Source organism: Hipposideros armiger, unplaced genomic scaffold, assembly GCF_001890085.2.
Source record: "Hipposideros armiger isolate ML-2016 unplaced genomic scaffold, ASM189008v1 scaffold_238, whole genome shotgun sequence".
NCBI classification, from domain to species: Eukaryota; Metazoa; Chordata; class Mammalia; order Chiroptera; family Hipposideridae; genus Hipposideros; species Hipposideros armiger.
In genome coordinates, this window is record NW_017731588.1 from 1,382,491 (window position 1) to 1,402,387 (window position 19,897).

General features: G+C 51.7%; 1 protein-coding gene across 7 annotated transcripts in view; it reads right to left on the reverse strand.

The window, feature by feature from the left end:
* CEP250 (centrosomal protein 250) overlaps nt 1-19,897 on the reverse strand; it is a 45,559-nt gene continuing 25,662 nt past the window's right edge. For 6 of the 7 annotated variants that reach the window (XM_019655299.1, XM_019655298.1, XM_019655296.1 and 3 more), the window contains 13 exons: nt 18,401-18,547; nt 17,601-17,734; nt 16,051-16,189; nt 14,721-15,063; nt 14,080-14,201; nt 12,821-12,941; nt 9,962-10,083; nt 6,847-9,456; nt 3,992-4,105; nt 3,657-3,812; nt 3,051-3,152; nt 2,036-2,095; nt 1-640 (listed from right to left, as the gene is read on the reverse strand). In XM_019655299.1, coding sequence (XP_019510844.1) covers nt 377-640; nt 2,036-2,095; nt 3,051-3,152; nt 3,657-3,812; nt 3,992-4,105; nt 6,847-9,456; nt 9,962-10,083; nt 12,821-12,941; nt 14,080-14,201; nt 14,721-15,063; nt 16,051-16,189; nt 17,601-17,734; nt 18,401-18,547 — 4,434 coding nt within the window. In that variant the 3' untranslated portion in view covers nt 1-376. The remainder of the gene's footprint in view (nt 641-2,035; nt 2,096-3,050; nt 3,153-3,656; nt 3,813-3,991; nt 4,106-6,846; nt 9,457-9,961; nt 10,084-12,820; nt 12,942-14,079; nt 14,202-14,720; nt 15,064-16,050; nt 16,190-17,600; nt 17,735-18,400; nt 18,548-19,897) is intronic. The other variant, XM_019655297.1, reaches the window with a different exon arrangement.

The window sequence follows — 19,897 nt, forward strand, 5'->3', positions numbered from 1 at the left end:
ACAAATGCAAAGATCAAGGGTTTATTGTTGAAAGGGAAGGTGAAAGAGAGGGTGAAGTGCTGGGATAATCAACTCTAGACAAGAGGCAGTAGATGCCCCCTGGCCAGGGCAAGGCACCCCTCTGGGTGGCTCCGCGCGCTAGCAGGTCATTGTAGTTTGCCTCATTCCCATGTGAACTGGGGCCTCCCCAGCCTTGCAGGCTTCCTTCCCACTTCCTGGTAATGCCAGCTGGCCTGGGCTCCCAGGTTGGGTGACGATAAAGCCAGACCTTTCCTTCGGCAAACCTGCAGCTGTGTGGAGGGGTCATGACCCACTGTACAGCCATCTGTCTGTGTGTGCTCCCAGGCTGGCCCGTATCCTGCCCTGGCTGAGGCTGCTACCTGGAGGTGGCTTGGGAAGCGCTGGGGCTGGGGCATAGCAGGACTGGCCCTGGGGATGTCAGACTTTGAGTCAGGGACTCGTCCAGCTTGCGGGTCTCAGCCTCCAGGACAGTGGCCTCAGGGGCCTGGGCCACGGCGAGAAGGGAGTGGGAGAGGCTGTGGTGCAGGCCCGCTAGCTCCCGGCTGGTCTGAACTGAGCGAGCAATGTAGTCCTGCTTCTGCTTCCGCTCCAAGGCCAGCTGGGCTCGCAGCAGGGCCACCTGGTAGGCAAGGAAACCAAGAGGGAGAGATCAGCAAAGGGCCTTGAAGCTGCCCTGATTCTTCCTGCTCTGCTCCTGTGGCTCTGGTCAGACCAGCATTTGAACCAACTCTATCGCATCAGTGAATCTCAGGATCAGGCTTTACCGTGTTTGGGGGAAGGGCCCCGGGGGATCATAGAATCCAGTGACTGTTAACCCTCCTGCACAGGAGACTCAAACAGGGAGCTTGAACAGCAACAACAAAACTATTCCTCAACTTTATCGAGGGATAATTTACATGTAATAAAATGCCCAGATTTTAAGAGTACATTTTGATGAGTTTGATAATGTACATACCCATGTATAACCACTACCCCAATCAAGATACAGAATATATTCATTACTGCAGAAAGTCCCATCGTGCTCCTTTTGGAAGCTTTCAAGAAGTGTTCTGAATTAGACTGTGGGGAGGCCTGGGCACCACTGTTTTTTTTTTCCCCAAAGCTTCCCAGGTGGTTCTAATGTGCAGCCGGGGTTGATAATCAGTGATTAATCCTTCCATTTCTCAGATGGGTATACTGAGACTACCAGGAGAGGAAGTATTGGGAGCTCAGGGCAGATACAGGACTAGGGTGAGGCAAGAGAGGTTCCCAGGGTGCAAAATTTAACGAGGCACTCCAGGCCAACAATGAGGGCTTCCTTAAATTCTATACACAAAGTGCCTTTCTTGCCTCACCCTATTCCAGGCCCTATCTCAGGGACTGCTTTGTATGAATTCAAAATAAGTTCTTAGGATCTAGCTGTAGAGTCAGGCCTTTAAGTCTAGCTGTAGAGTCAGGCCCTGCCAGTAGTAACTATTGATTTCTGAAACAGGCTTAGAAATAAAAATTCCATAGTTCTTATTACTCCTGGGCCTTGAAAGACAGGGAGAGCCTTTAGGTGAGGCCTAAGAGGCAAGAAAGCACTTTATACAGTTTTCCCGAGTGTGGTGGCTTGACCTGAGCTCTGAGGTATGGATCCTGGCACTGGTGCCAGGCTACTCTGTCTGCAAGGGTGCTGTGAGGGCAGAGGAGGCCAGGATGCTTCTGCTTGCTGTCGCCTGTCCTCCTAGACTCTTCTTCTGCTCCTCAGCCCCTTCCCTGTCTCTTGCTTTCCTAAGCAGGAACCTGGAGGTCTGGGGCCTGGAACTTGCTTTATTCCCCGACTCCTACCCCAGCCATAAGGGAGGTTGAGTTGGAGCTGGGCTCTTTTTGTCTCCCACATAGACTGAAGTTCTCTGAGGCAGGAACTATTAATACGACCCCTTTCCTTCCTGGATGTGCACAAAGGGCCAAGCACACAGCGAACACTAGAGCCTATCGCCTGAGTGCAAGGGAGAGAAACGGAGCTTAGAAGACAGATCCTTCCAGAACGTACCTCTTTCTGCAGTTCAACCATGTGCTTGGCATCCAAGGAGCCCTTCTGTTCTCTTCCATTCTGTGGAAGACAAATGCCATTCCTATTGGAAGAGGGGGTTCTGCAGGCATCCTCTGCTAGCTCATTACAATCTGGGGGGCCAGGGCGAAGGCTATGGGCCAGAAGCGCCCGCACTCAGACTGAACTCTATGGAGCACCATGGCCCTGGTCAAGGAGAGGCCCAAACCATCCCAGTGGGTGATGCCCACGGAGATGAAATGCTAAACTTCCGAAGGCTTGGATGGCACTGGCTTCACTGAGGCACCTTTTCATTTACAGACGTACACCAGGCACCTGCTCTGTGCTAGCCCTGGGCTATGAGCTGAGGAGGCAGAGGAGTGAGACCAGGTGCCTGCTGTTGGGGAGCTCTTATTAAAGGACGGGGGAAGGAGAGCTGGGAGATGCTCAGAGACAGCCTCTCACTGCCGGGCTGCAGGGCTGTCTACTGACTGGCCTAACTCAGCTTAAAAGAGTGCTGGTGTGGGGAGGCTTCTCCAAACTCCTCACCCAAATAATGGACTCTGGCCTCAGGAAATACCATGGACACTAATCTTGTAAACTCAATACTGCAAGGGGCAAGGAGGTCTAAGAGGTCTGCAAAACTGCACCACCCAACCCCATATGCTGGGGATTTTGACCAGAAGCCCAGTGAGCCCTGCTCCGAGGTGAGCCTGAGGCGCTGCTCTGGGGGTCGGCAGACTAGACCTCAGTGAAGGCTGAGTTCCTCAGAATACAGGGCAGCTGGCCTGGACTCCACTTCTCCCCCCGCACCCCCCACCACTGATGCTGGGCCTCCTTCCTGGGTCAGGCAGACTGGGCCTTGCTGGGTGGGGCAGAACCCAATCAGGGCTCTTTGGATTGGTGGAAGTGGCTGTCTCCCCTTGCAAGGGTAACCTGGGCTATGCGCTGAAGAGGGTTGTTTCTGATGGCTGAGGTTGGGCTCTCCCGAGGCTGTAGTCAATGAAAAGAGGTAAACCTGCAGCGTGGGTGATGATGCTGTGGCTTCGCTGATCTCCAGGGCCCCTGTCCGCGATGCGCGCAGGGAATCCTTCTTTAGCTTCCTCCGCTCTCGCTCCACCTGCCAGGACGCAAGTGAGAAATTAGGGCTTGGCTTGGTTCTGGGGCTGGAGCACAGCTGCCTTTCTCGAGAGGCCAGTGCATGTGTGAGTGTAAGAGGACAGCAGTCATGGGACGCTAAGCTCCCGGGCTGAGGGGAGAACATGCTGGGGCAGCTCCAAGTTTAAGGAAGTGCTCCTGGGGCAGAAGAGGTACGGCCAGCCTCTCAGGCCTTTGGAGCCATGGTCAGCAAACATTTTCCATAGTATTTTGGGCTTTGTGGGCCATTCGATCCTTGTCACAACTATACAACCCCATTACTGAAGCCTGTAGGCTGTTGTAGACTACACACAAATGAATGGGCATGGCTGTGTTGACAGAAAACTTTATATTTAGAAATAGGGGGTGGGCCAATTTGGCCCTTGGGCTGTAGTTTAGCAACCCCTGTTCTGGGGGCTGCATGAGAAGTAGAGGTGCATGCACACTGGACCCTGGAGGAGAGCTGAGGACAGGAGAAGTTACTTACCTGCTCCAAGGTGGTCCGCAGCTGGACATTATGGCGCTGCAGCCTGCTCCGGTCAATCTCCAGCTGTGCCACTGCTCGCTGGAGGTGTTCAAGCCTTTGTCCCCATGACTGCTTCTCCTCCATCCCAGGACTGGGCTCAGCCTCCACTCCTGAGACCTGTGGGAGAGACCTGTGAATCCTACCTGGGCAGCCCCTTAAACTGGTGGGAAACAGATAGAGGGTAAAGGGACCAATCTGGCAGGACTGAGCTTAAGGACCCAATTTCCAGGAGAAGACAAGTGCCTGGACAGGAGCTCCCTCCTGGGCCATCTGTTCACACCCGGCCCCCAGCTCACCTCCTCCAGCTGTACACCCGTCTCTCCTCTGGGTCCCCGTTCGGCTCTGCTGGTCAGGCCAGGGCTGTGGAGCTGCTCCTTCTCCAGAGCCGATCTGGTGAGCTCCAACTCCTCCTGGGGTATCAAGGTGTGGAACAAAATGACATCATGGGGCCGGCTGAGTAGCTCAGTTGGTTAAGAGCATGAGCTCTGCACAACAGCGTTGCCGGTTCGATTCCCACTTGGGCCAGTAAGCTGCGCCCGAGCTGAGCTGCCAACAGGTGGCAGGATGGCTCAGTTGGTGAGAGCATGTGCTCCTAACAACAACGTTGCTGGTTCGACTCCCTCATGGGATGGTGGGCTATGCCCACCTACAACTAAGATTGAACACAGCATCTTGAGCTGAGCAGCTGCGAGCTGCTGATGGGTGGCCGGATAGAGACTGAATTTGGAGCTGAGCTAGCTGCGCCCTCCACAACTAAGACTGAAGGACAACAACTTGGCTGTTCCCCTTCCCCAATTCTTCAACACTGTTCCTCTTCCCCAATTCCCCAATAAAATCTTTAAAAAACAAACAAAACAAAACGACACCATGAAATCTCCTATCCACACCCACTCTACCCTCCATCTGAGTTCAATTTTCTCATCAGGTTATAGTCTTACATGTCCTGGAGCCTCTGAGCTATTCTAGTGCAGAGTCTTCATTTTACAGATGGATAAAACAAAGGAGCGGAGAGGGACCTACCCAGGGATACATGGTGGGCTAGGACTAAAGCCTGTCTCGGTTTAGATCTCCCATTGGCTAAGTGATAACTTGGAGCACTGAGGAGTTGTGGAAAGAGCATGGACTCTGGAGCCACACAGAGCTGGCTATTATGTCACCACTAATCGGCTAGGATATGAGCTCTGGTCAGGATATGAGCTCTCTCCAAACCACAACTTCCTCATTTGTAAAATGACTACATGGTCCACGAAGCATAGATCAAGTCTTTGGGGTTAAATCTCTTAGATAAATGGGCCTAGTGCTAGGTATGTTCTAGGCACCTTATGTTTCATAAATGATAATGGTCAAGAAGAGAGACAGGTAAGAGAAGATGGGTGTACATGTGTGGGTAGGGGTTGTCTGGGGGAGAAGAGCTTCGTGGTAAAAAGATTGCTTAGATTTAGCTCTAGTTTTGCCATTTACTAGCCATATGACCTTAGACAAGCTACTCAGCCTCTCTGAACTGTCATTCTTCAACTAGAAAACAAAGATAATAACAGCTCCTACTTTTAGTGTTGTTGTGGAGGAAAATGAGAGGAACAGTGCCTAGCATATAAAATGTTTAAAATAAAAAATGGTGGGGCTGGCCAAGTGGCTCAGTTGGTTAAGAGCGTGAGCTCTGAGCAACAGGGTCACTGGTTCAATTCCCACATGGGCCAGTGAGCTGCGCCTGAGCTGAGCTGCCACTGAGCTGCCAATAGGTGGCAGGATGTCTCAGCTGGTGAGAGCTCGTGCTCCTAACAAGGTTGCCGGTTCAACTCCCGCATGGGATGGTGGGCTACGCTCACCTGCAACTAAGATTGAACATGGCACCTTGAGCTGAGCAGCCGCAAGCTGCTGATGGGCAGCTGGATGGCGAATGGACTTGGAGCTGAGCTAGCTGCGCCCTCCACAACTAAGACTGAAGGACAACAACTTGGCTGTTCCCCTTCCCCAATTCCTCAACACTGTTCCCCACACTGTTCCCCTTCCCCAATTCCCCAAATAATAATAAAATAAAAAATGGTACTAGTGTGATGAAGGGCTGCATCTGAAAGATGTCCGTGAGTGTGTATGAGGGTGGGGAGAAACTTGACCCGAACTACACTGAGGAAATACTCAGTCACCCAAAAGTATGGACTGGAAGTACCCTCCTACCCAGCTGCATGCCTTTTCTGTGCCTGTAAGGACGGGCCTGGAAATAGGAAAGTTGTTCCACTGACTGCCAAACCGAACTCACCATTCTACTTCTCTTCCCTAAACCTGCCTTTCTTTATCTCACTGAAGCAGAAACCTGGAGTTTGGTTTCTTTTTGTCCTTTCTTTACACTACTGCCCCCCCCCCTCCCCGTCCCACCATCTCTTAGCCAATCAACTGCCAGAAGTCTTATGATCACCTAGGTCCATCCACGTGCCTCCATCCACACTTACTATCTCAGGTCACTGTCTCTCTCCTGGACTTCGATCATAGCCTCCTAAGTGGTCTCAGGATCTACCATGGCTCCACACAGCAGCCTGAGCGTGCTTTCTGAACTGTATATCTGATCGTGTCACTCCCCTGCCCCAAACCCTCCATCCACTTCCCATTGGTCAACCAGGTCCTTAACATGACTTACAAGCCCTTAATGATGGGGCCCCTGCTGTCCTCTCTTCTCTTGCCAACTCCCTCTCTATGTCCCAGCGTGAACTGCACACAGATACTCCATGTTCTCTCTCAGCCAGAAAACCCTTCCCCTACTTGTGCTTGGCTAATTCCTAGCTGGTCCCTTCAGATCTATCCTTAAACACTACTTTTACCAGGATGCCTTTCGGGACTCACCCCCAGGAAAGGTAGGGTGTCCCTCTAGTATGCTCAGAGCACAGTATATTTCCCCAATGAGGCATTAATTATAATTAGGCACTGCATTCTAATTCCTTCTCCACTAGACTGTAAGCTCTATGAGGGCAGGGACTATGGGTGTCTTATTCTCTTTGTATCCCCCCCAGACTAGCTCAATAGCCTGGATGCCACTTACATTGAGGTGCTTGTGCTCTCAGTGTTCCCACACCCTGGCTACAAGCCCAGGGTGGCAGGCAGCCCCTGAGCTCAGACAGGGCTCTGTCCCCAGGCCCTTACTACCTGTGGAGAGACTTACCTGCAGTCTCTGCTGTTCCGAGTCCCGCTCCAGGACAGAGGCTTGTAGGAACATGGCAACCTCCTGCAGATTGCTGACACTGGCCTTGCTCTGGGCCAGGGACCGCGCCAATTCCTGGGCCTTCTCCCTCCACTCGATCTCCCTGGCCTCTGTCTGCCGCAGGGCTGCCTGTAGTCGCTCCAGCTCCTGCTGCAGCCTGGGCCCTAAAGAATCAAATTTTGTAGAGGGCTCCTCTCCTGGGGAGGCTTTATGGCTGTGGGCTGAGTCCTCCAGATTCTTCCTTTGCTCCCTCAGCTCCAGGATCTCCTCTTCCTTTTGGACTAGAGTCTGCTGTAGCTCCCTTAGGCTCTCACGAAGGCCCCTCATCTCTTCCTCTGTTCTCTCCTGCCCTGGATCCTGCTTCTCTTGGGTCACATCCTCTCGGACCCTCTGGGCCAGAGACTTCTCCAGCAGCTGCCTCTGTTTCTTCTGATGTCTCAGTTCTTCATCCCTCTGGGCCAGTGTCTGCTGGAACTCCTGCATGGCTTCCTGGTGTCGGAGATCCTGGTCCTGGATCTTGCCTTCCCGCTTTCTCAGGGCCTCCTCCAGCTGCCTTGCTTGTGCCTGGCATGAGTCCAGAGCAGCCTGCAAGGTGGCGGTGCTGGCCTCCAGGCTGCGGCTCAGCGCTGCCTGCTCAAGGAGATGCTGTTCTTTCTCCTGCAAGGCAGCCTGAGCCTTGCCGAGGGCCTTCTGCAGAGCCTCAGCCTGGCCCTGGGCAGCCTCCTCCCGATGCTGCAAGGACTGGTTATCTGCCCGCAGGGCCTGCAGCTCCTGGTCCCGTTCCTTGAGCGTTGCCTCTGCCCGCAGGCAGCTGTCCTGCAGGGCCTTGGCCTCCGCCTTGTGCACCTGTGCCTGCTCTGCACACTGCTGCTGGAGGGCCAGCAGAGCCTTCTCCTGCTCTCGGGACTCGGCCCTCAGGTCACCCAGCACCTCCTCCAGGGCCTGTACCCGCTGTCCCTCCACTGCCAGCTCTTCCTGGAGCCTTCGCACGTGCTCCCTGTGGTCCTCAAGCTCTCCCTGGCGCTCGTTCAGTGTCACATGGGCCTGTTCCAGGGCGCCCTGCAGTGCGCTCGCTTTCTCCTTCACATTCTCCTCCTGCCCCTGAGTCTGCTGCTGTTGGTGCCTCAAGGCCTCAAGCTCTTGGTCCCTTTGGGCCAGGGCTCTCTGGGCCTCTTCCAGCTGCCCCTGAAGCGACTGTTCTTTCAGCTCCCCCTGCTCCCTGGCTTCCTGCAGGTGCTGCTGCAGGACCACTATCTCCTGCTCTCGCTGGGTTAGGAGTAGGCTGGTCTCACCCACCTTCCTGTGCAGGCCCTGGAGCTGCTGATCCAGCTGGTCCTTGTGCTCCTGAAGTTCCTGGATACGCTCCTGCTGGCATTCCACCTCCTTCTCCTTATCACGCAGGATCAGCTTCATGTGCTCCAGGCTCCCGCGCTGTGCTTTACTAGGGCCCTTCCCTTCCTCCGCCCGCTCCTGCATCAGCTGCCTCTGAGAGGCCAGCTCCCGGCCTCGATCTTTCAAGGACAGCTTGATCTGTTCCAGGTCCTCCTCTAGGATCTTGGTCTGTAGTGTCCTCTGATCTTCCAGGACCTGAATCCTCTCCTTCTGCAGCACCATCTCCTGGTCCCTCTTCTCGAGGTCCTGAGTCAGATGCTCTTTCTGCCTCTGCAACAACTCGATCTGTTCTCGCTGGGACTTCACCTCCTGGTCCTTCTCCTGGAGCTCTCTGGCCAGAAGGCTGCTGTGGCTCTCCAGCTCGTGGATCTGGCTGCTTTGCGCCTGCAGCTCCTGGCTCTTTTCCTCCAGGTCCAGGGTAAGGTGGGTCAGAGCCACCCTCTGCATCTCCCTCTGGCCCTCCAGCTCCTCAAGGGCCTTTTGTTGGTGCTCCATTTTGTGATGGTTTTCCTCTAATTCCAGGGCCAGGCATTCCAGACTGACCAACTGCTTCTTCAGATCCTGAATCTGTATCTTCTGGGACTCGATCACTTGGGCCTTCTTCTCGAGTTCTAGAAGCTGATGCTCCAAGATGTTCCTCTGCGTCTCTCGATCCTTCTCGAGCTCTTTGATCTGCTCCCTCTGCACAGTCAGCTGCTGCTCTCGCTCCTGGACGGCCATGGGTAGATGCTCTAAAACAGACCTACACTTCTCCAGCTCCTGAATCTGTTCCTGCTGCAGATCTACCTCTTGGTTCCTCTTCTTGAGGTCTAGAGACAGCAATTCCAAAGCAGCCTTTTGCATTTCCCGCTGCTTCTCTAGTTCCCGAATGTTTTCCTGCAAGGCCTCCACTTCCCCTTCTCTTTCGGACAGGGCCTGGGCTAGGATTGCCAAGTTCTCCTGCAGAGCCTTCCCTTGGGCCATCTTCAGCTCGCCCTGCTCCTGCAGAGCCTGGGCTCTCTCGCGCTCACTCTCTACCTCCTCGTTTTTTAGTTTCAGGGCTGAGCGAGCAGTTCTTAGGTCCTCTTCCAAGACCCCGGCAGCACTTGCTTGAGCCCTGGCTTCTGCAACAGATGCTTGCAGATGTTGCACCTGGGCTGTCAGGTTCTCCTTGGCTGTCTGAAGTAACTCTCGCTCATTCTGGAAAACAAGATGCACAACAACCTTAGAGCATACTTCCTTGATACTGTCACTCCAACACAGGCCCTTTCTTTCCTTACTTTGTAGCACCAACATTACCAAGAACTTGGGGAAAAAAACAAAACAAAACAACAACAACAAAACACTAGTGCATTCCACTTAATATGTATTTCACGAATACTGTGAAAGAACATCCTTACCAGGTCCCAGGGCTCTGCTATGTCCAGGGGAGAAAGCATGGTACAAATGAACCATCCCAGACTCTGGTCCTTCGGGGTAAGGGACAAAAATCTCGACCTCAATTTGGAAAAATTAATTGAAGGAGGATTCGCTGGGCTTTAATAATGGCCCTCAGGAATGTGGGGACAGCCAGAGAAACGGACACAGCTGAAGGATGTTGGGTGCTACATATGGATGGGGTATGGCATTGGCCAAGATGGGTCTGGGAGCTAGAGCCTGGGCTCTGAGGAACCTCCTCCCTGAAGCAACCCCAGCACCACCTTACCTGGGCTTCCATGCCTTGCAGCTCTGCTCGCCGTAGGCGACTCTGTAAGGATGCCACAGTTTCGTGCAGTTCCGTCAGCTCAGACTCCAGGGAGCTCTGTTTTCCTTCCCACCTGGATTTCTCTTTGGGAAGAGGGGAGGTAGTGGAGCAGGGCCCATGGTTGGGGGGTGGAGGAAAAGAGGGATGTAGACACAGATGGAGGATGGGGAACAGAATCAAAGGGGGAAAAGGCCAAGAAGGAGAGAATTACATCTAGTTTCATAGAGACATCACCCATCTGCCAGCTGCTCTTGTTTGTCTAGGCTCTTTGCTGCTTCCAGACTTGTGTCTGTATCTGCTGCCCAGCTCCAGCACTGCCCGATAATCATCCCAACACGTCCTCATCCTTTTTACATAAAGGTCCGCGACCCTGGATTCTGAACAGGGTTGAGCTAGATGCTGGAGTTCCTTGCTAGCCCCCAATTCTATGATTTTTCAGAGGTTCCTAGAGTCCAGGTTTGCTCTGCTGGCTGTCCCCCCACCCCATTTCTACAAGATGCACCAGGACCCAGCTCCATGTGTGTGGCTCTCAGAAAGCCCTCCGGGATACTTTCAAGACCCAGACCCACTCCCCAAGGTGTCCTCTTCTCTTCTACAGCAGAGCCTTGAGCCTCAAAACCCTTCCCTCTCCTTCTGTTTCCAAGTAGTCAACCACCCTTTCCAGCCCTTGGCTGTGGCACAGATACGTGCTCCTCAGATTCCCCCTCCTTTTATCACCCAAACAAGCCCATAATCCTGCTGTCAAAGGTTAATAATTTTGAGGACATAGTTGGAGATGACAAAAATAAATAATGTGGGTGGGAGGGGCCGGTTAGTTCAGGTGGTTAAAGCGCAGGCTTGTGGCACCAAGGTTACCAGTTCGATTCCCACATGGGCTACTGAGCTGCGCCCTCCACAACCAGATTGAAACTAGTTGACTTGGAGCTGATGGGTCCTGGAAAAACACATTGTTCCCCAATAAAATTTATTTTAAAAAACTAACTAATAAATAAATAACATGGATAAATGACAAAAGATACAAAACTTTATAATGTTCTCACAGACCTGGCCCTGGGCTGCCAGTTTTTAAATCTGCAGGGAGTGAACATGGAAGCCTAGGCAGCAACTTCTCTCAGTTCACCAAATCTGCTCCTCCGATTCCCTTCTGCCAGGATGGCCCTCAAAGGCCAAGCAAAACAGAAAAATAGTCCATGGGGTTGTCACCCCTTTGGAGATGCCTCTAGGTTTCTTCTCAGAGTTGTGGGTCAGCAGAAGGGAGTGGCTGCGAGGCCCGTTCCTGCCTCTCCTGGGCTCCCCGCCTCTCCGCTCTCCTCCCTCCAAATCCCCCCCNCAGAGGCATTTTCCATTTGCCAAATTTGCTGCTCTAGTTATGCCCTGTTGTATGCGATAAGAAAGAATAGAAGCTCTGCCTGATGCCCTTAGGCAAGGTTGGGCCCTGCCTGGAAGACTTTCCACTTCAGGTCTCTCTCTTTGGGTTTGGAGCTGGAGAAGAGCAACTGGCCAGAAGATGAGCAATGGGCACCATTACTGCTGGAATCTTGTCTACAGATGATCCTACTATTGGTCAAGGAAAGTGTGTATTAGAAAGTCAGACTAGAAAATCATCTGCAAGCTAGAGTGTGAGAGCAAGATCACGGTCCGCACTTAAACTGAAGGCCAACTCTAACTTGAATATCTGATGGTGAGGGGGAACCCTAGCCTGAGGTCTAGAGTGGGGATGGGGGGCTAGTGAGGGTTGGATGGGGCGGAAAGAGCGAATAGAGATTAGTTTATTACTGAATAAAGACCTTGCTTGGCAGCCTCCCAAATGCCTTTCATCCGCTGGAAGCTCTCTCCCTTGATCTCAGTAGGTATGTGGGGCTTAGGGCCTTGGCTCATGACCTACATATAATAGTATTGAGAAGAAACTCCAAGGTGAAAAACAGGGTCCCTCTGTCAGCCTCTAAGCTAGACAACCAGAGCTGGAGGTTGAAGAAGGAAGGAACCAAGAGAAGTCTTGTTTGTCTTTGAGAACTCCTAGCATAGAAAAGGCCAGGTGAGGATTTTGAGCCACAGGGAATCTGACTATAGGCAGGAGCCCGGCCAGCATCTCTGGGGCTCCAGATTTAGTTCCAGGGGCTTCTGAACTGTAACTTTTTACTAAGCATCTGTTCCTGAGTCCCATTCATGGGTTTTTGGAACAAAGCTCTAGCAGTTGTGAACAGCCCCATTTCCACCCTGTGTGGTGCAACAGGATATACTGGGGACTAAGCTCCGAGTAAGTCGGCCTGCATGAGTGGGGTACTGCTTTCAACACCCCACATTATTAGCTGGGCCTTGGCTCTGCCCTCAGGCTTGGGTAAGAGGAATTCCAGGTTATGGCTGGACTGCCAGAGGATAGTCATGCCCTGCTTCTTTAAAGAAAACTGTTTTACGTTTGAAGGAAGTTGCCAATAGGTTTTAATAGTAAGCCTGTGAACTGGGTTCAGTCCAGATTGCCTCCACCAGGGCCACTCCATAGGTGACAAGTCCTGCCACAGTCCATCCTCCTTACTGGCTTGATATATGGTTGGACTACAGCAGACCTGAGCTGGTTCCAGCTGATATGCCCAGGAAGGGATGCCCCAAAGATACTCACCCAGAGCAGAAGAATGAGGCCAGACTGAGCTGAATTTTAGAGATTGACTTTAGCTAAAGGTCAACTCAGTGTTTTTTTGTTGTTTTGNGAGTTGTGGGTCAGCAGAAGGGAGTGGCTGCGAGGCCCGTTCCTGCCTCTCCTGGGCTCCCCGCCTCTCCGCTCTCCTCCCTCCAAATCCCCCCCACCGGCCTTGAGCGTCTCACCTTCCTGGTTCTGAGAGAGCTGTTTCTGCAGATCCTGCAGTTCTGTGTGGACCTGGCTCTTCTCAGCCTCTGTATCAGTGAGACGCTGTTCCAGCTTCTGCACCTGACCCTTCAGATCATCCTGGGAAAGAAAGGGCACGGCTAACCTCAACTTCCTCACCTTCCACAGAGCTGACCTATCCAGGGCCCACGCCCTCTCCTTCCCCTCAGCCTCTGTGGGGGTCTGCCCTCGTGGACCTACTCCCGCACTGCTGGGTTCTGTACCTCAGAACTCGTGTGCATTTGGCTTCCCAAAGCAATGGCAGGTTCTGCTCTGGCTGGAGCCCTAGAATCCCTGTCTATCCCGTCTGTTATTGGAAATAAAACTCCTGCTAAAATTGTAGCCCAGTTGTCTCTCCTCTCCCTGAACTCCTACTTCAAAGCTTGCCTCCAAGGTCACTTCTTCCTTCCTCTGACCTTCCCTGAGTCAGAATGAATTGTCCCTTCCTCCTATTATCATCTGTGCATCTGTAATTGTTCCAACTAATTCGATCAGTTCTGCTTTATCTTAGGGTGCGGTTTGGCTCCTCAACCATGTCACGAGCCTTCCTGAGGGCAGAAATCAGGGCCTTCTGATTTTTGTGTCCCCAGCTCAGAGTGGCTGGCCTACGGTGGCACTCAATTTTTTTTAGCTGAGCCATCCTGCCACCTGTTGGCAGCTCAGTGGCAGCTCAGCTCGGGCCGGGAATCAAACCGCTGTTGCTCAGAGCTTGCACTCTTGAGTGAGCTCTTAACCAACTGTGCCACTCGGCCAGCCCAGGCACTCAAATTTTTATTGACTGATAGGTTCACTGTGTGGTGGAATTTGCAGGACATTTAGGCCTAGAATGTTCTTCTAAATGGCAACCTCCGATCTATCTCAGTGGTCCTCAGCTTGTTGGGTTTTTCTTGGAGGTTTTGGCACCAAGAATAATCCATGGCTGAGAGGAAAACGATGCAAAACTCTTTCACACATCTGTATAGGGTTTTTTAGTTTACAGGGAGGGCATACATAAGTCCCTCACTCACTTAATCTTCACAGCCCTGCGAGGCAGGAATGATTTGCCCTACTTGACTAGGAAAACCAAGGCCCAGGAAACCAAATGCTTTATTCATGGTGGCCATGATAGAGGTGGAACTCATCCCAACCTGACCTCAGGAAGAAAACAGGTTGAACTACTTTATGAATTTTTTTGTGGGGGGAGGGGAAGAGGTCAAGGAAGGAGGGCGGGGAAACATACCCGGGCCTGCTGGGTCATCCACAGGTCTTGGTGGAGCTTGTGGAGGGCAGATGCCACTGCCTCAGCCGAAAGAGCCGTCAGGAGTGGCCCTCTCTTAAAGAGGATTCTCGCTCCATTCTGGTCTGAACAAATGAGGAAACACCCCCTGACTTGGTTGCACTATGAAAAGCAGCAGCCATACTTCCCCAGACATGGCCTTGGCCTTCCCACGGGTGCCTCCTCTCCTCCAGGAAGCCCTTCTCAGCAGTTCATTCATCATGCGCTTTCTGCATACCTATGTGCCAGGCACTGTGGTGGGCACCTGGTAACGCTAGCTGTCATTTGTTAGGCATTTAACAAGTGCGAGGAACTGTGTGAGCTATTTCACCTCTGTAATCTCATTAACTCCTTAGAAAAATCCTGAGAGGTGGGTACTTTTAACATCCTCATTTTATAGTTGAGAAAATCAAACTCGAGAGGATAGGTGACTTGCTCAAGGACATACTCATCTAGCACATGGCAGAGCTGGGGTTCAAACTCTCGTGGAATGAATTCCAGAGTCTGTGGCCTTATTCTCGATGCATATTCCCCCTTTTCCTTCTCCCCTGGGAGCTAGGCCTGGCTTTGGTCCAAAGGACTGAGTTCTTGGGTGGCTGCCTCACCTGGCTCAGGACCCCAGAGGGAGGGAGTGGAATCTCCCCCGCCACTCAGCTCAGGCCTGCTCTCACAAACAGACCCCAGGGCCTGCTGCAGGACAGAATAGAGGCTGGCTAGCTGGGCCTGGGCATGGTGCCCAGGTTGCTGCTCTGCAGCCAGTGCTTCCAGCTGGCTCTCCGTGTTGCGCAGTCGCAGCAGTAGCTGGGCTGCCTTGGCTTCCTGGGCCCACAGGGAAGCTTGCAGCTGCTGCTCTGTTACTCGAGATGTCTCTAGGTCCTCCAACAGCTGTGCTTCCTGGGCCAGAAAGTCGGTCTCCTTCTCCTTCACCTCCTGCTTCAGTAATTCCACCTGCGGGGAAGAAGGTCCGTAACTCTCAAGAGAGTGTGGATACACTTTCCTCAGGCCCTCTCAGGCCCGACCCCACTCAATCCCTGTGCAAATCTTGATCTGTAGATTTCAGTAGGCTCAGCTCTCCAGCAGGTAGGGAGGGCTCTGGAATGAGTGTGACCCTAGATCTGACCTACATGCTTACCTACTGACTTACACGTGGGCATAGGCTATGCAAATGGGCTTTGGCCCTGGTCTCCCTGGCAATTATGACAGCTCCGAGATGATCAGTACCCTGCCTCAAACCCTGACACCGAGCGTAATAAGATCAGTCACAATAATAATGGCTACCATTTATTGAATGCTTATTGTGTTCGTGACACATTATATATTCCTATAATGCTTAAGAATCATCATCCTTGTTTTATGAAGAAACTGATGCTCACACAACCCGGAAACAGTAGAGCTGGGAGTCAAACGCAGGACTGTCTATCAACCAGACCTGGGTCTTTACCTGTTGCAGTCTGCTATCTATCTGTTACTCCTTCACTCTCCTGCTCCCAGTCCCACTTCCCCTCTGTACCCAAGTCTGTGAGCAAACAGAGTCCCTGGAAGTCTTGCTGCTTCCTACCTGACCTGGAGTAACACTTGTTCCTTCTACTGTCTTGCCAAGCAGACCAAGCATACAGGGGTGTGGCCGTGCTGGAACCAGGCCTGTATGAGCTCTGCCCCTTTGGGCACTATATTCTGGGCTGCCAGGTTCCCCACAGGGGACCGTTCCCAACTCTGGGTCAGGTTCCCAAGCCCCAACCCTGCCCAGTCTTGGCGTCCCCCTCCTGCCAGGGCTGCTGAAGTGCCAGCATAGCATGCAATAAGGAAAAAGAGAAAGGTCCTCTTTATGAGGGGACTCTGAACAATTACACCCCCCCCACCCCCACCCCCTACACACATACACTCCAGGAGCAGGCTTCCACGGAGGAACAGGGCCATCGCCAGGGTGGGAAGTACCTGGGCACTGAGCTCTTTCTGCCCTTCCTGGGCCTCCTGAATTTCCTGGCGCAGGGAGCTCAGCTCTTGCTGTCGAGCAGAGTCAGCTTCTTGTAAAACAAGGAGTCTCTGTTCCTTTTCCACCAGCGAGAGGGTCAGGCTAAAAAGAGAGGGGTCCGAGGGCTAGGCCATTCTCTCAGGGAATGAAGAACTACCTTCTCATCTGATTGTTCTAAACACAGCGCTGATAATTAAAATAGAAACAGTAATGATGACAACTGCAGTGTAACACTAAGAGCTACCATTTATTGAGCTCCTAGGTACTTCATGAATATGAAGCCTCATTTCAATTTCATAGTTTATTCGTCTTTGGGGAACTCCAAAAATATCTATACAATGCCTCAGATTCAACATGTCCAATGCTTTCCATTCCCTTTGGACCTCCCCTCCCCCAATCATCCCCTACCAGGTTCCCTAGCTCAGTGAATGGCACCTTTATCCACTCAGTGACCCAACTTAGAAGTCTTGACCAGATCAGAATTCTCCCTTCATCCTACCTTTATCCAATCTATGACTACATATAACTGTTCCCACCTCCTTAATGTCCCTTGATCCCCTTCCCTCCCCCGCTGCCCTATACCCTCCCCTGGTTCAGCTTTTCGTTATCTCTCATCTAGACAACTGTACCAGTCTCCTAAGTATCTCCCTGCCTCTAGTTTCATCAACAAGAGGGTCTGTCCCTCCCCAAACTCCTATAGCCCAGAGAATACACATTGCTTTTCATTCTGGGTGGTCTTATCTCATTCCTGATGTTTCGTGTCATCACTATCCCTTCTAATACATCATAAATTGGATTGTGTTGAGTTCCTCGATTAAAACCCTCCAATGGTTTCCTACTAAACATAAAATAACTACAAACTCCTTTCTGTAACCTACAAAATCCTGAATGACCTGTCTCACTCATGTCACTCTCTCCTCAGTCACCAGGATCTAGTCACACCGTACTTTCAGTGTCACCAAACACCCCACAAGCTTTGGTCTGCTTCAGAGCCACTGCGTGTGATTTCCATTCCTACTATATAGGATTTTCCCACCCCTTTGCATGGTGGCTCCATTTCATCCTTCAGTGCACGGTTTAAATGCAACCTCCTGAGGAAGGCCTGCCCTAGCATGTAAAGTAGATCTCCTCCACCCGCCCCCATTTCTGTTTCAGCATTCTGTTTCTTTCCTCCACACCATGTAACATAACCTGCAGTAATTTATTTTGGGGATTACTTGGTTAATGTCTTCCCCACAAAACTGTAAGTTCTGTTGAAGCAGGGACCATCCTATCTTGTTTATCACTGTATCCTTGGCCCCTGGCATAGTGCCTGGTGCATAATGCATGTTGTCTAAATATTTACCAAATAAATGAAGTGTAGGCTTTGAAGACACGGACCGCATCCTCTCCATGTGGCTATTTGTACAGCCCAGAACCGGGGACGTGAAAGGCTAGGTGACCTGAACAAAGAGCTGTCAACCTCACTGTAGCCAGAGAGGCAAAGGCCGACTCCACGGCCTGTGCAGCCTACCTGGCTTTCTCTCTGTCCAGCTCCTTCTGAACTCGGCTGCACTCCTGGGCCTCTTTCAGCTTCTCCTGAAACTCCTGCTCCACCAGCCTCCAGGAGTCATCCTTGGAAAGCAGCTGAGACTTCAAGTCCTCCACCTGGAAAAGGTAAGAGCATGAGAACCCAGGGCAGGGTGCCAATGGGAGGGTGCTTCTCACCTAAGGCTTTAGGGTCCTTCAAGATTTACCACAGTTACCGGCTCATTTCCAGTGCTCTGGAGGTTCCACCAATCCTTATACTCTCTTCACCACACCCCTCCCCAAACAGCATTCAGCCTAGTTGTCTGTCTCCCCAGCCTCACATACGCTGGATAAAGGCAGACGCAAATAAAAATCTTGGCTGAATATAACTAAGCCCAAAGGCAAAGTGATGGGCAAGTGTATAGTGATTGTATTTTTTTTTTAAATGAATAATCAGAACACCATCTGATATAGGGTTCAGAGAAGGGAAAGCAATCAGAAAAAGAAAAGCAACCTGGTATGTAAAAATAGTGGATCTATGCGGAAGATGGGAAGAACAGCTGACTGGGGCTTCCCAGGAAAATCTAAGCTCTGTGACCATCACAGAGAGATTACTATCCAGGGCTCTGAGAGGCGCATGCGCAACTCTGAGCACCCTCCAATCTTCCACTCAGTTCTGGGGCCTACCCTTCCTCTCCCAAGCTCAGGCAGCAAGGCCAGGGTTCCCCTTGTGCTGCAGGAGGGAGTCAGGGAGGCTGGCGATGCTGGGGAAGGGCTGGGGGGCTGGGAGGAAGAAGAAGGGACCTGCTTCTGCAGCTCTATCTTATCCTGCAGCAGGGTGCTGCCCGCTTCTCGGAGGGCAGCGAGGTCATCTCTGTGCTGCTGGGCTCCCTGCTCCAGCTCCCGCTGAGCCTCCCGAAGTTGGGTCTTCAGCATCCCCGTGGTCTCCTGCTAAGGGAGAAGACAGCTGAGAGAAGAAAACTTCCACAGGGGCCTTGGTCTTGAAATGTGTGTCGTAGAAATCCGTGTTGTATAAATACTGGTATTTTAGTCAGGTTGGCAAAAGCTGAAAAGGGCGCAACAATCCACCTTGTTTCCATGAAACCTGCCATCTCAGCTCCTCACTTCCTGTTCCCTCTCTTCCCTCACAAAGTACGCTGGCTCACCTAGGCTTTCTCAGTCAGGGTCCCTAAGTTGGCAGCAGTCCTTCACCCAGAACATCATTACAGCCTCCTGTTGCATAGCCTGACTTCTACTTCATACCACCACCCCTATCTTCTCCCTCTCTCTCTCTCTCTCTCTCTCTCTCTCTCTCTCTCCCTCTCCCCCATCCCCCCCACTCAGCAGCTAAAGTATTTTAAATACTATCCAACAGTTTCCCACTGCCCTTAGAACAAAATCCAGGCTCCGACCATGGCTGACTGACAAAGGGCTCCTGCCTACCTCTCCACTTGCCTGAGCTTATCACCCTGGAGCCACGCCGCCTCCTTTCTTTCCTTGAACTTTCCAAACCCTTTGCTGTCTGTCCCAGGACCCTCATGATGCTGCTTTCCTCTGCCTAACATGTTCTTTAAATGGCTGGCTTCTTTTCTTTCTTTTTAATGGTTTTATTGGTACAGTTCACATACTATACATTTCACCCACTTAGAGAGTACAATTCAATAGTTTTTAGTATATTCACAGAGTTGTGCAACTATCACCATGATAAATTTTAGAACATTTTTATCACCCCAGAAAGAAACCCTGTATTCTCCCCATTCCCCATAGCTAGTCCCAACCATTCATCTACTCTCCACCTCTATAGATTTGCCTATTCTGGACATTTCCTACAAATGGAATCATACACCGTGTGGCCCCTTGTGACTGGCTTCTTTCACTTAGCGTAATATTTTCAAGGTTCATCCCTGTTGTTCCGTGGGGCTGACTCCTTTTAACTTTCATGTCTCAGCTCAAAGGTCACTTTCTCAGTGAGGTCCTCCCTGACCACCTTGTCTAAAGCGGCCTCCTCTCAATTACTCTCGATGATATCACCCTATTCATGTCCCTTATAGCACTTACTACAGCCTGTGATTATCTCATTTATTTTGTGTCTGCTCATCTTCACCTGTCTCTGCTACTATATTGGAAGCTCCTTGAGGGCAAGAACCACATCTGTCATGTTCACTGTGTGCCACACATTTATGCTTGTCATGTGTCAGCACTTAGCACAGAGCTTGGTGCCAAGAAGTGCTAAAGAACTGGTCAGTGTTGAATGAGTAAATCAATGCTCCCTTTTCTGCCCTGCTCAGGAGGACCACCCTC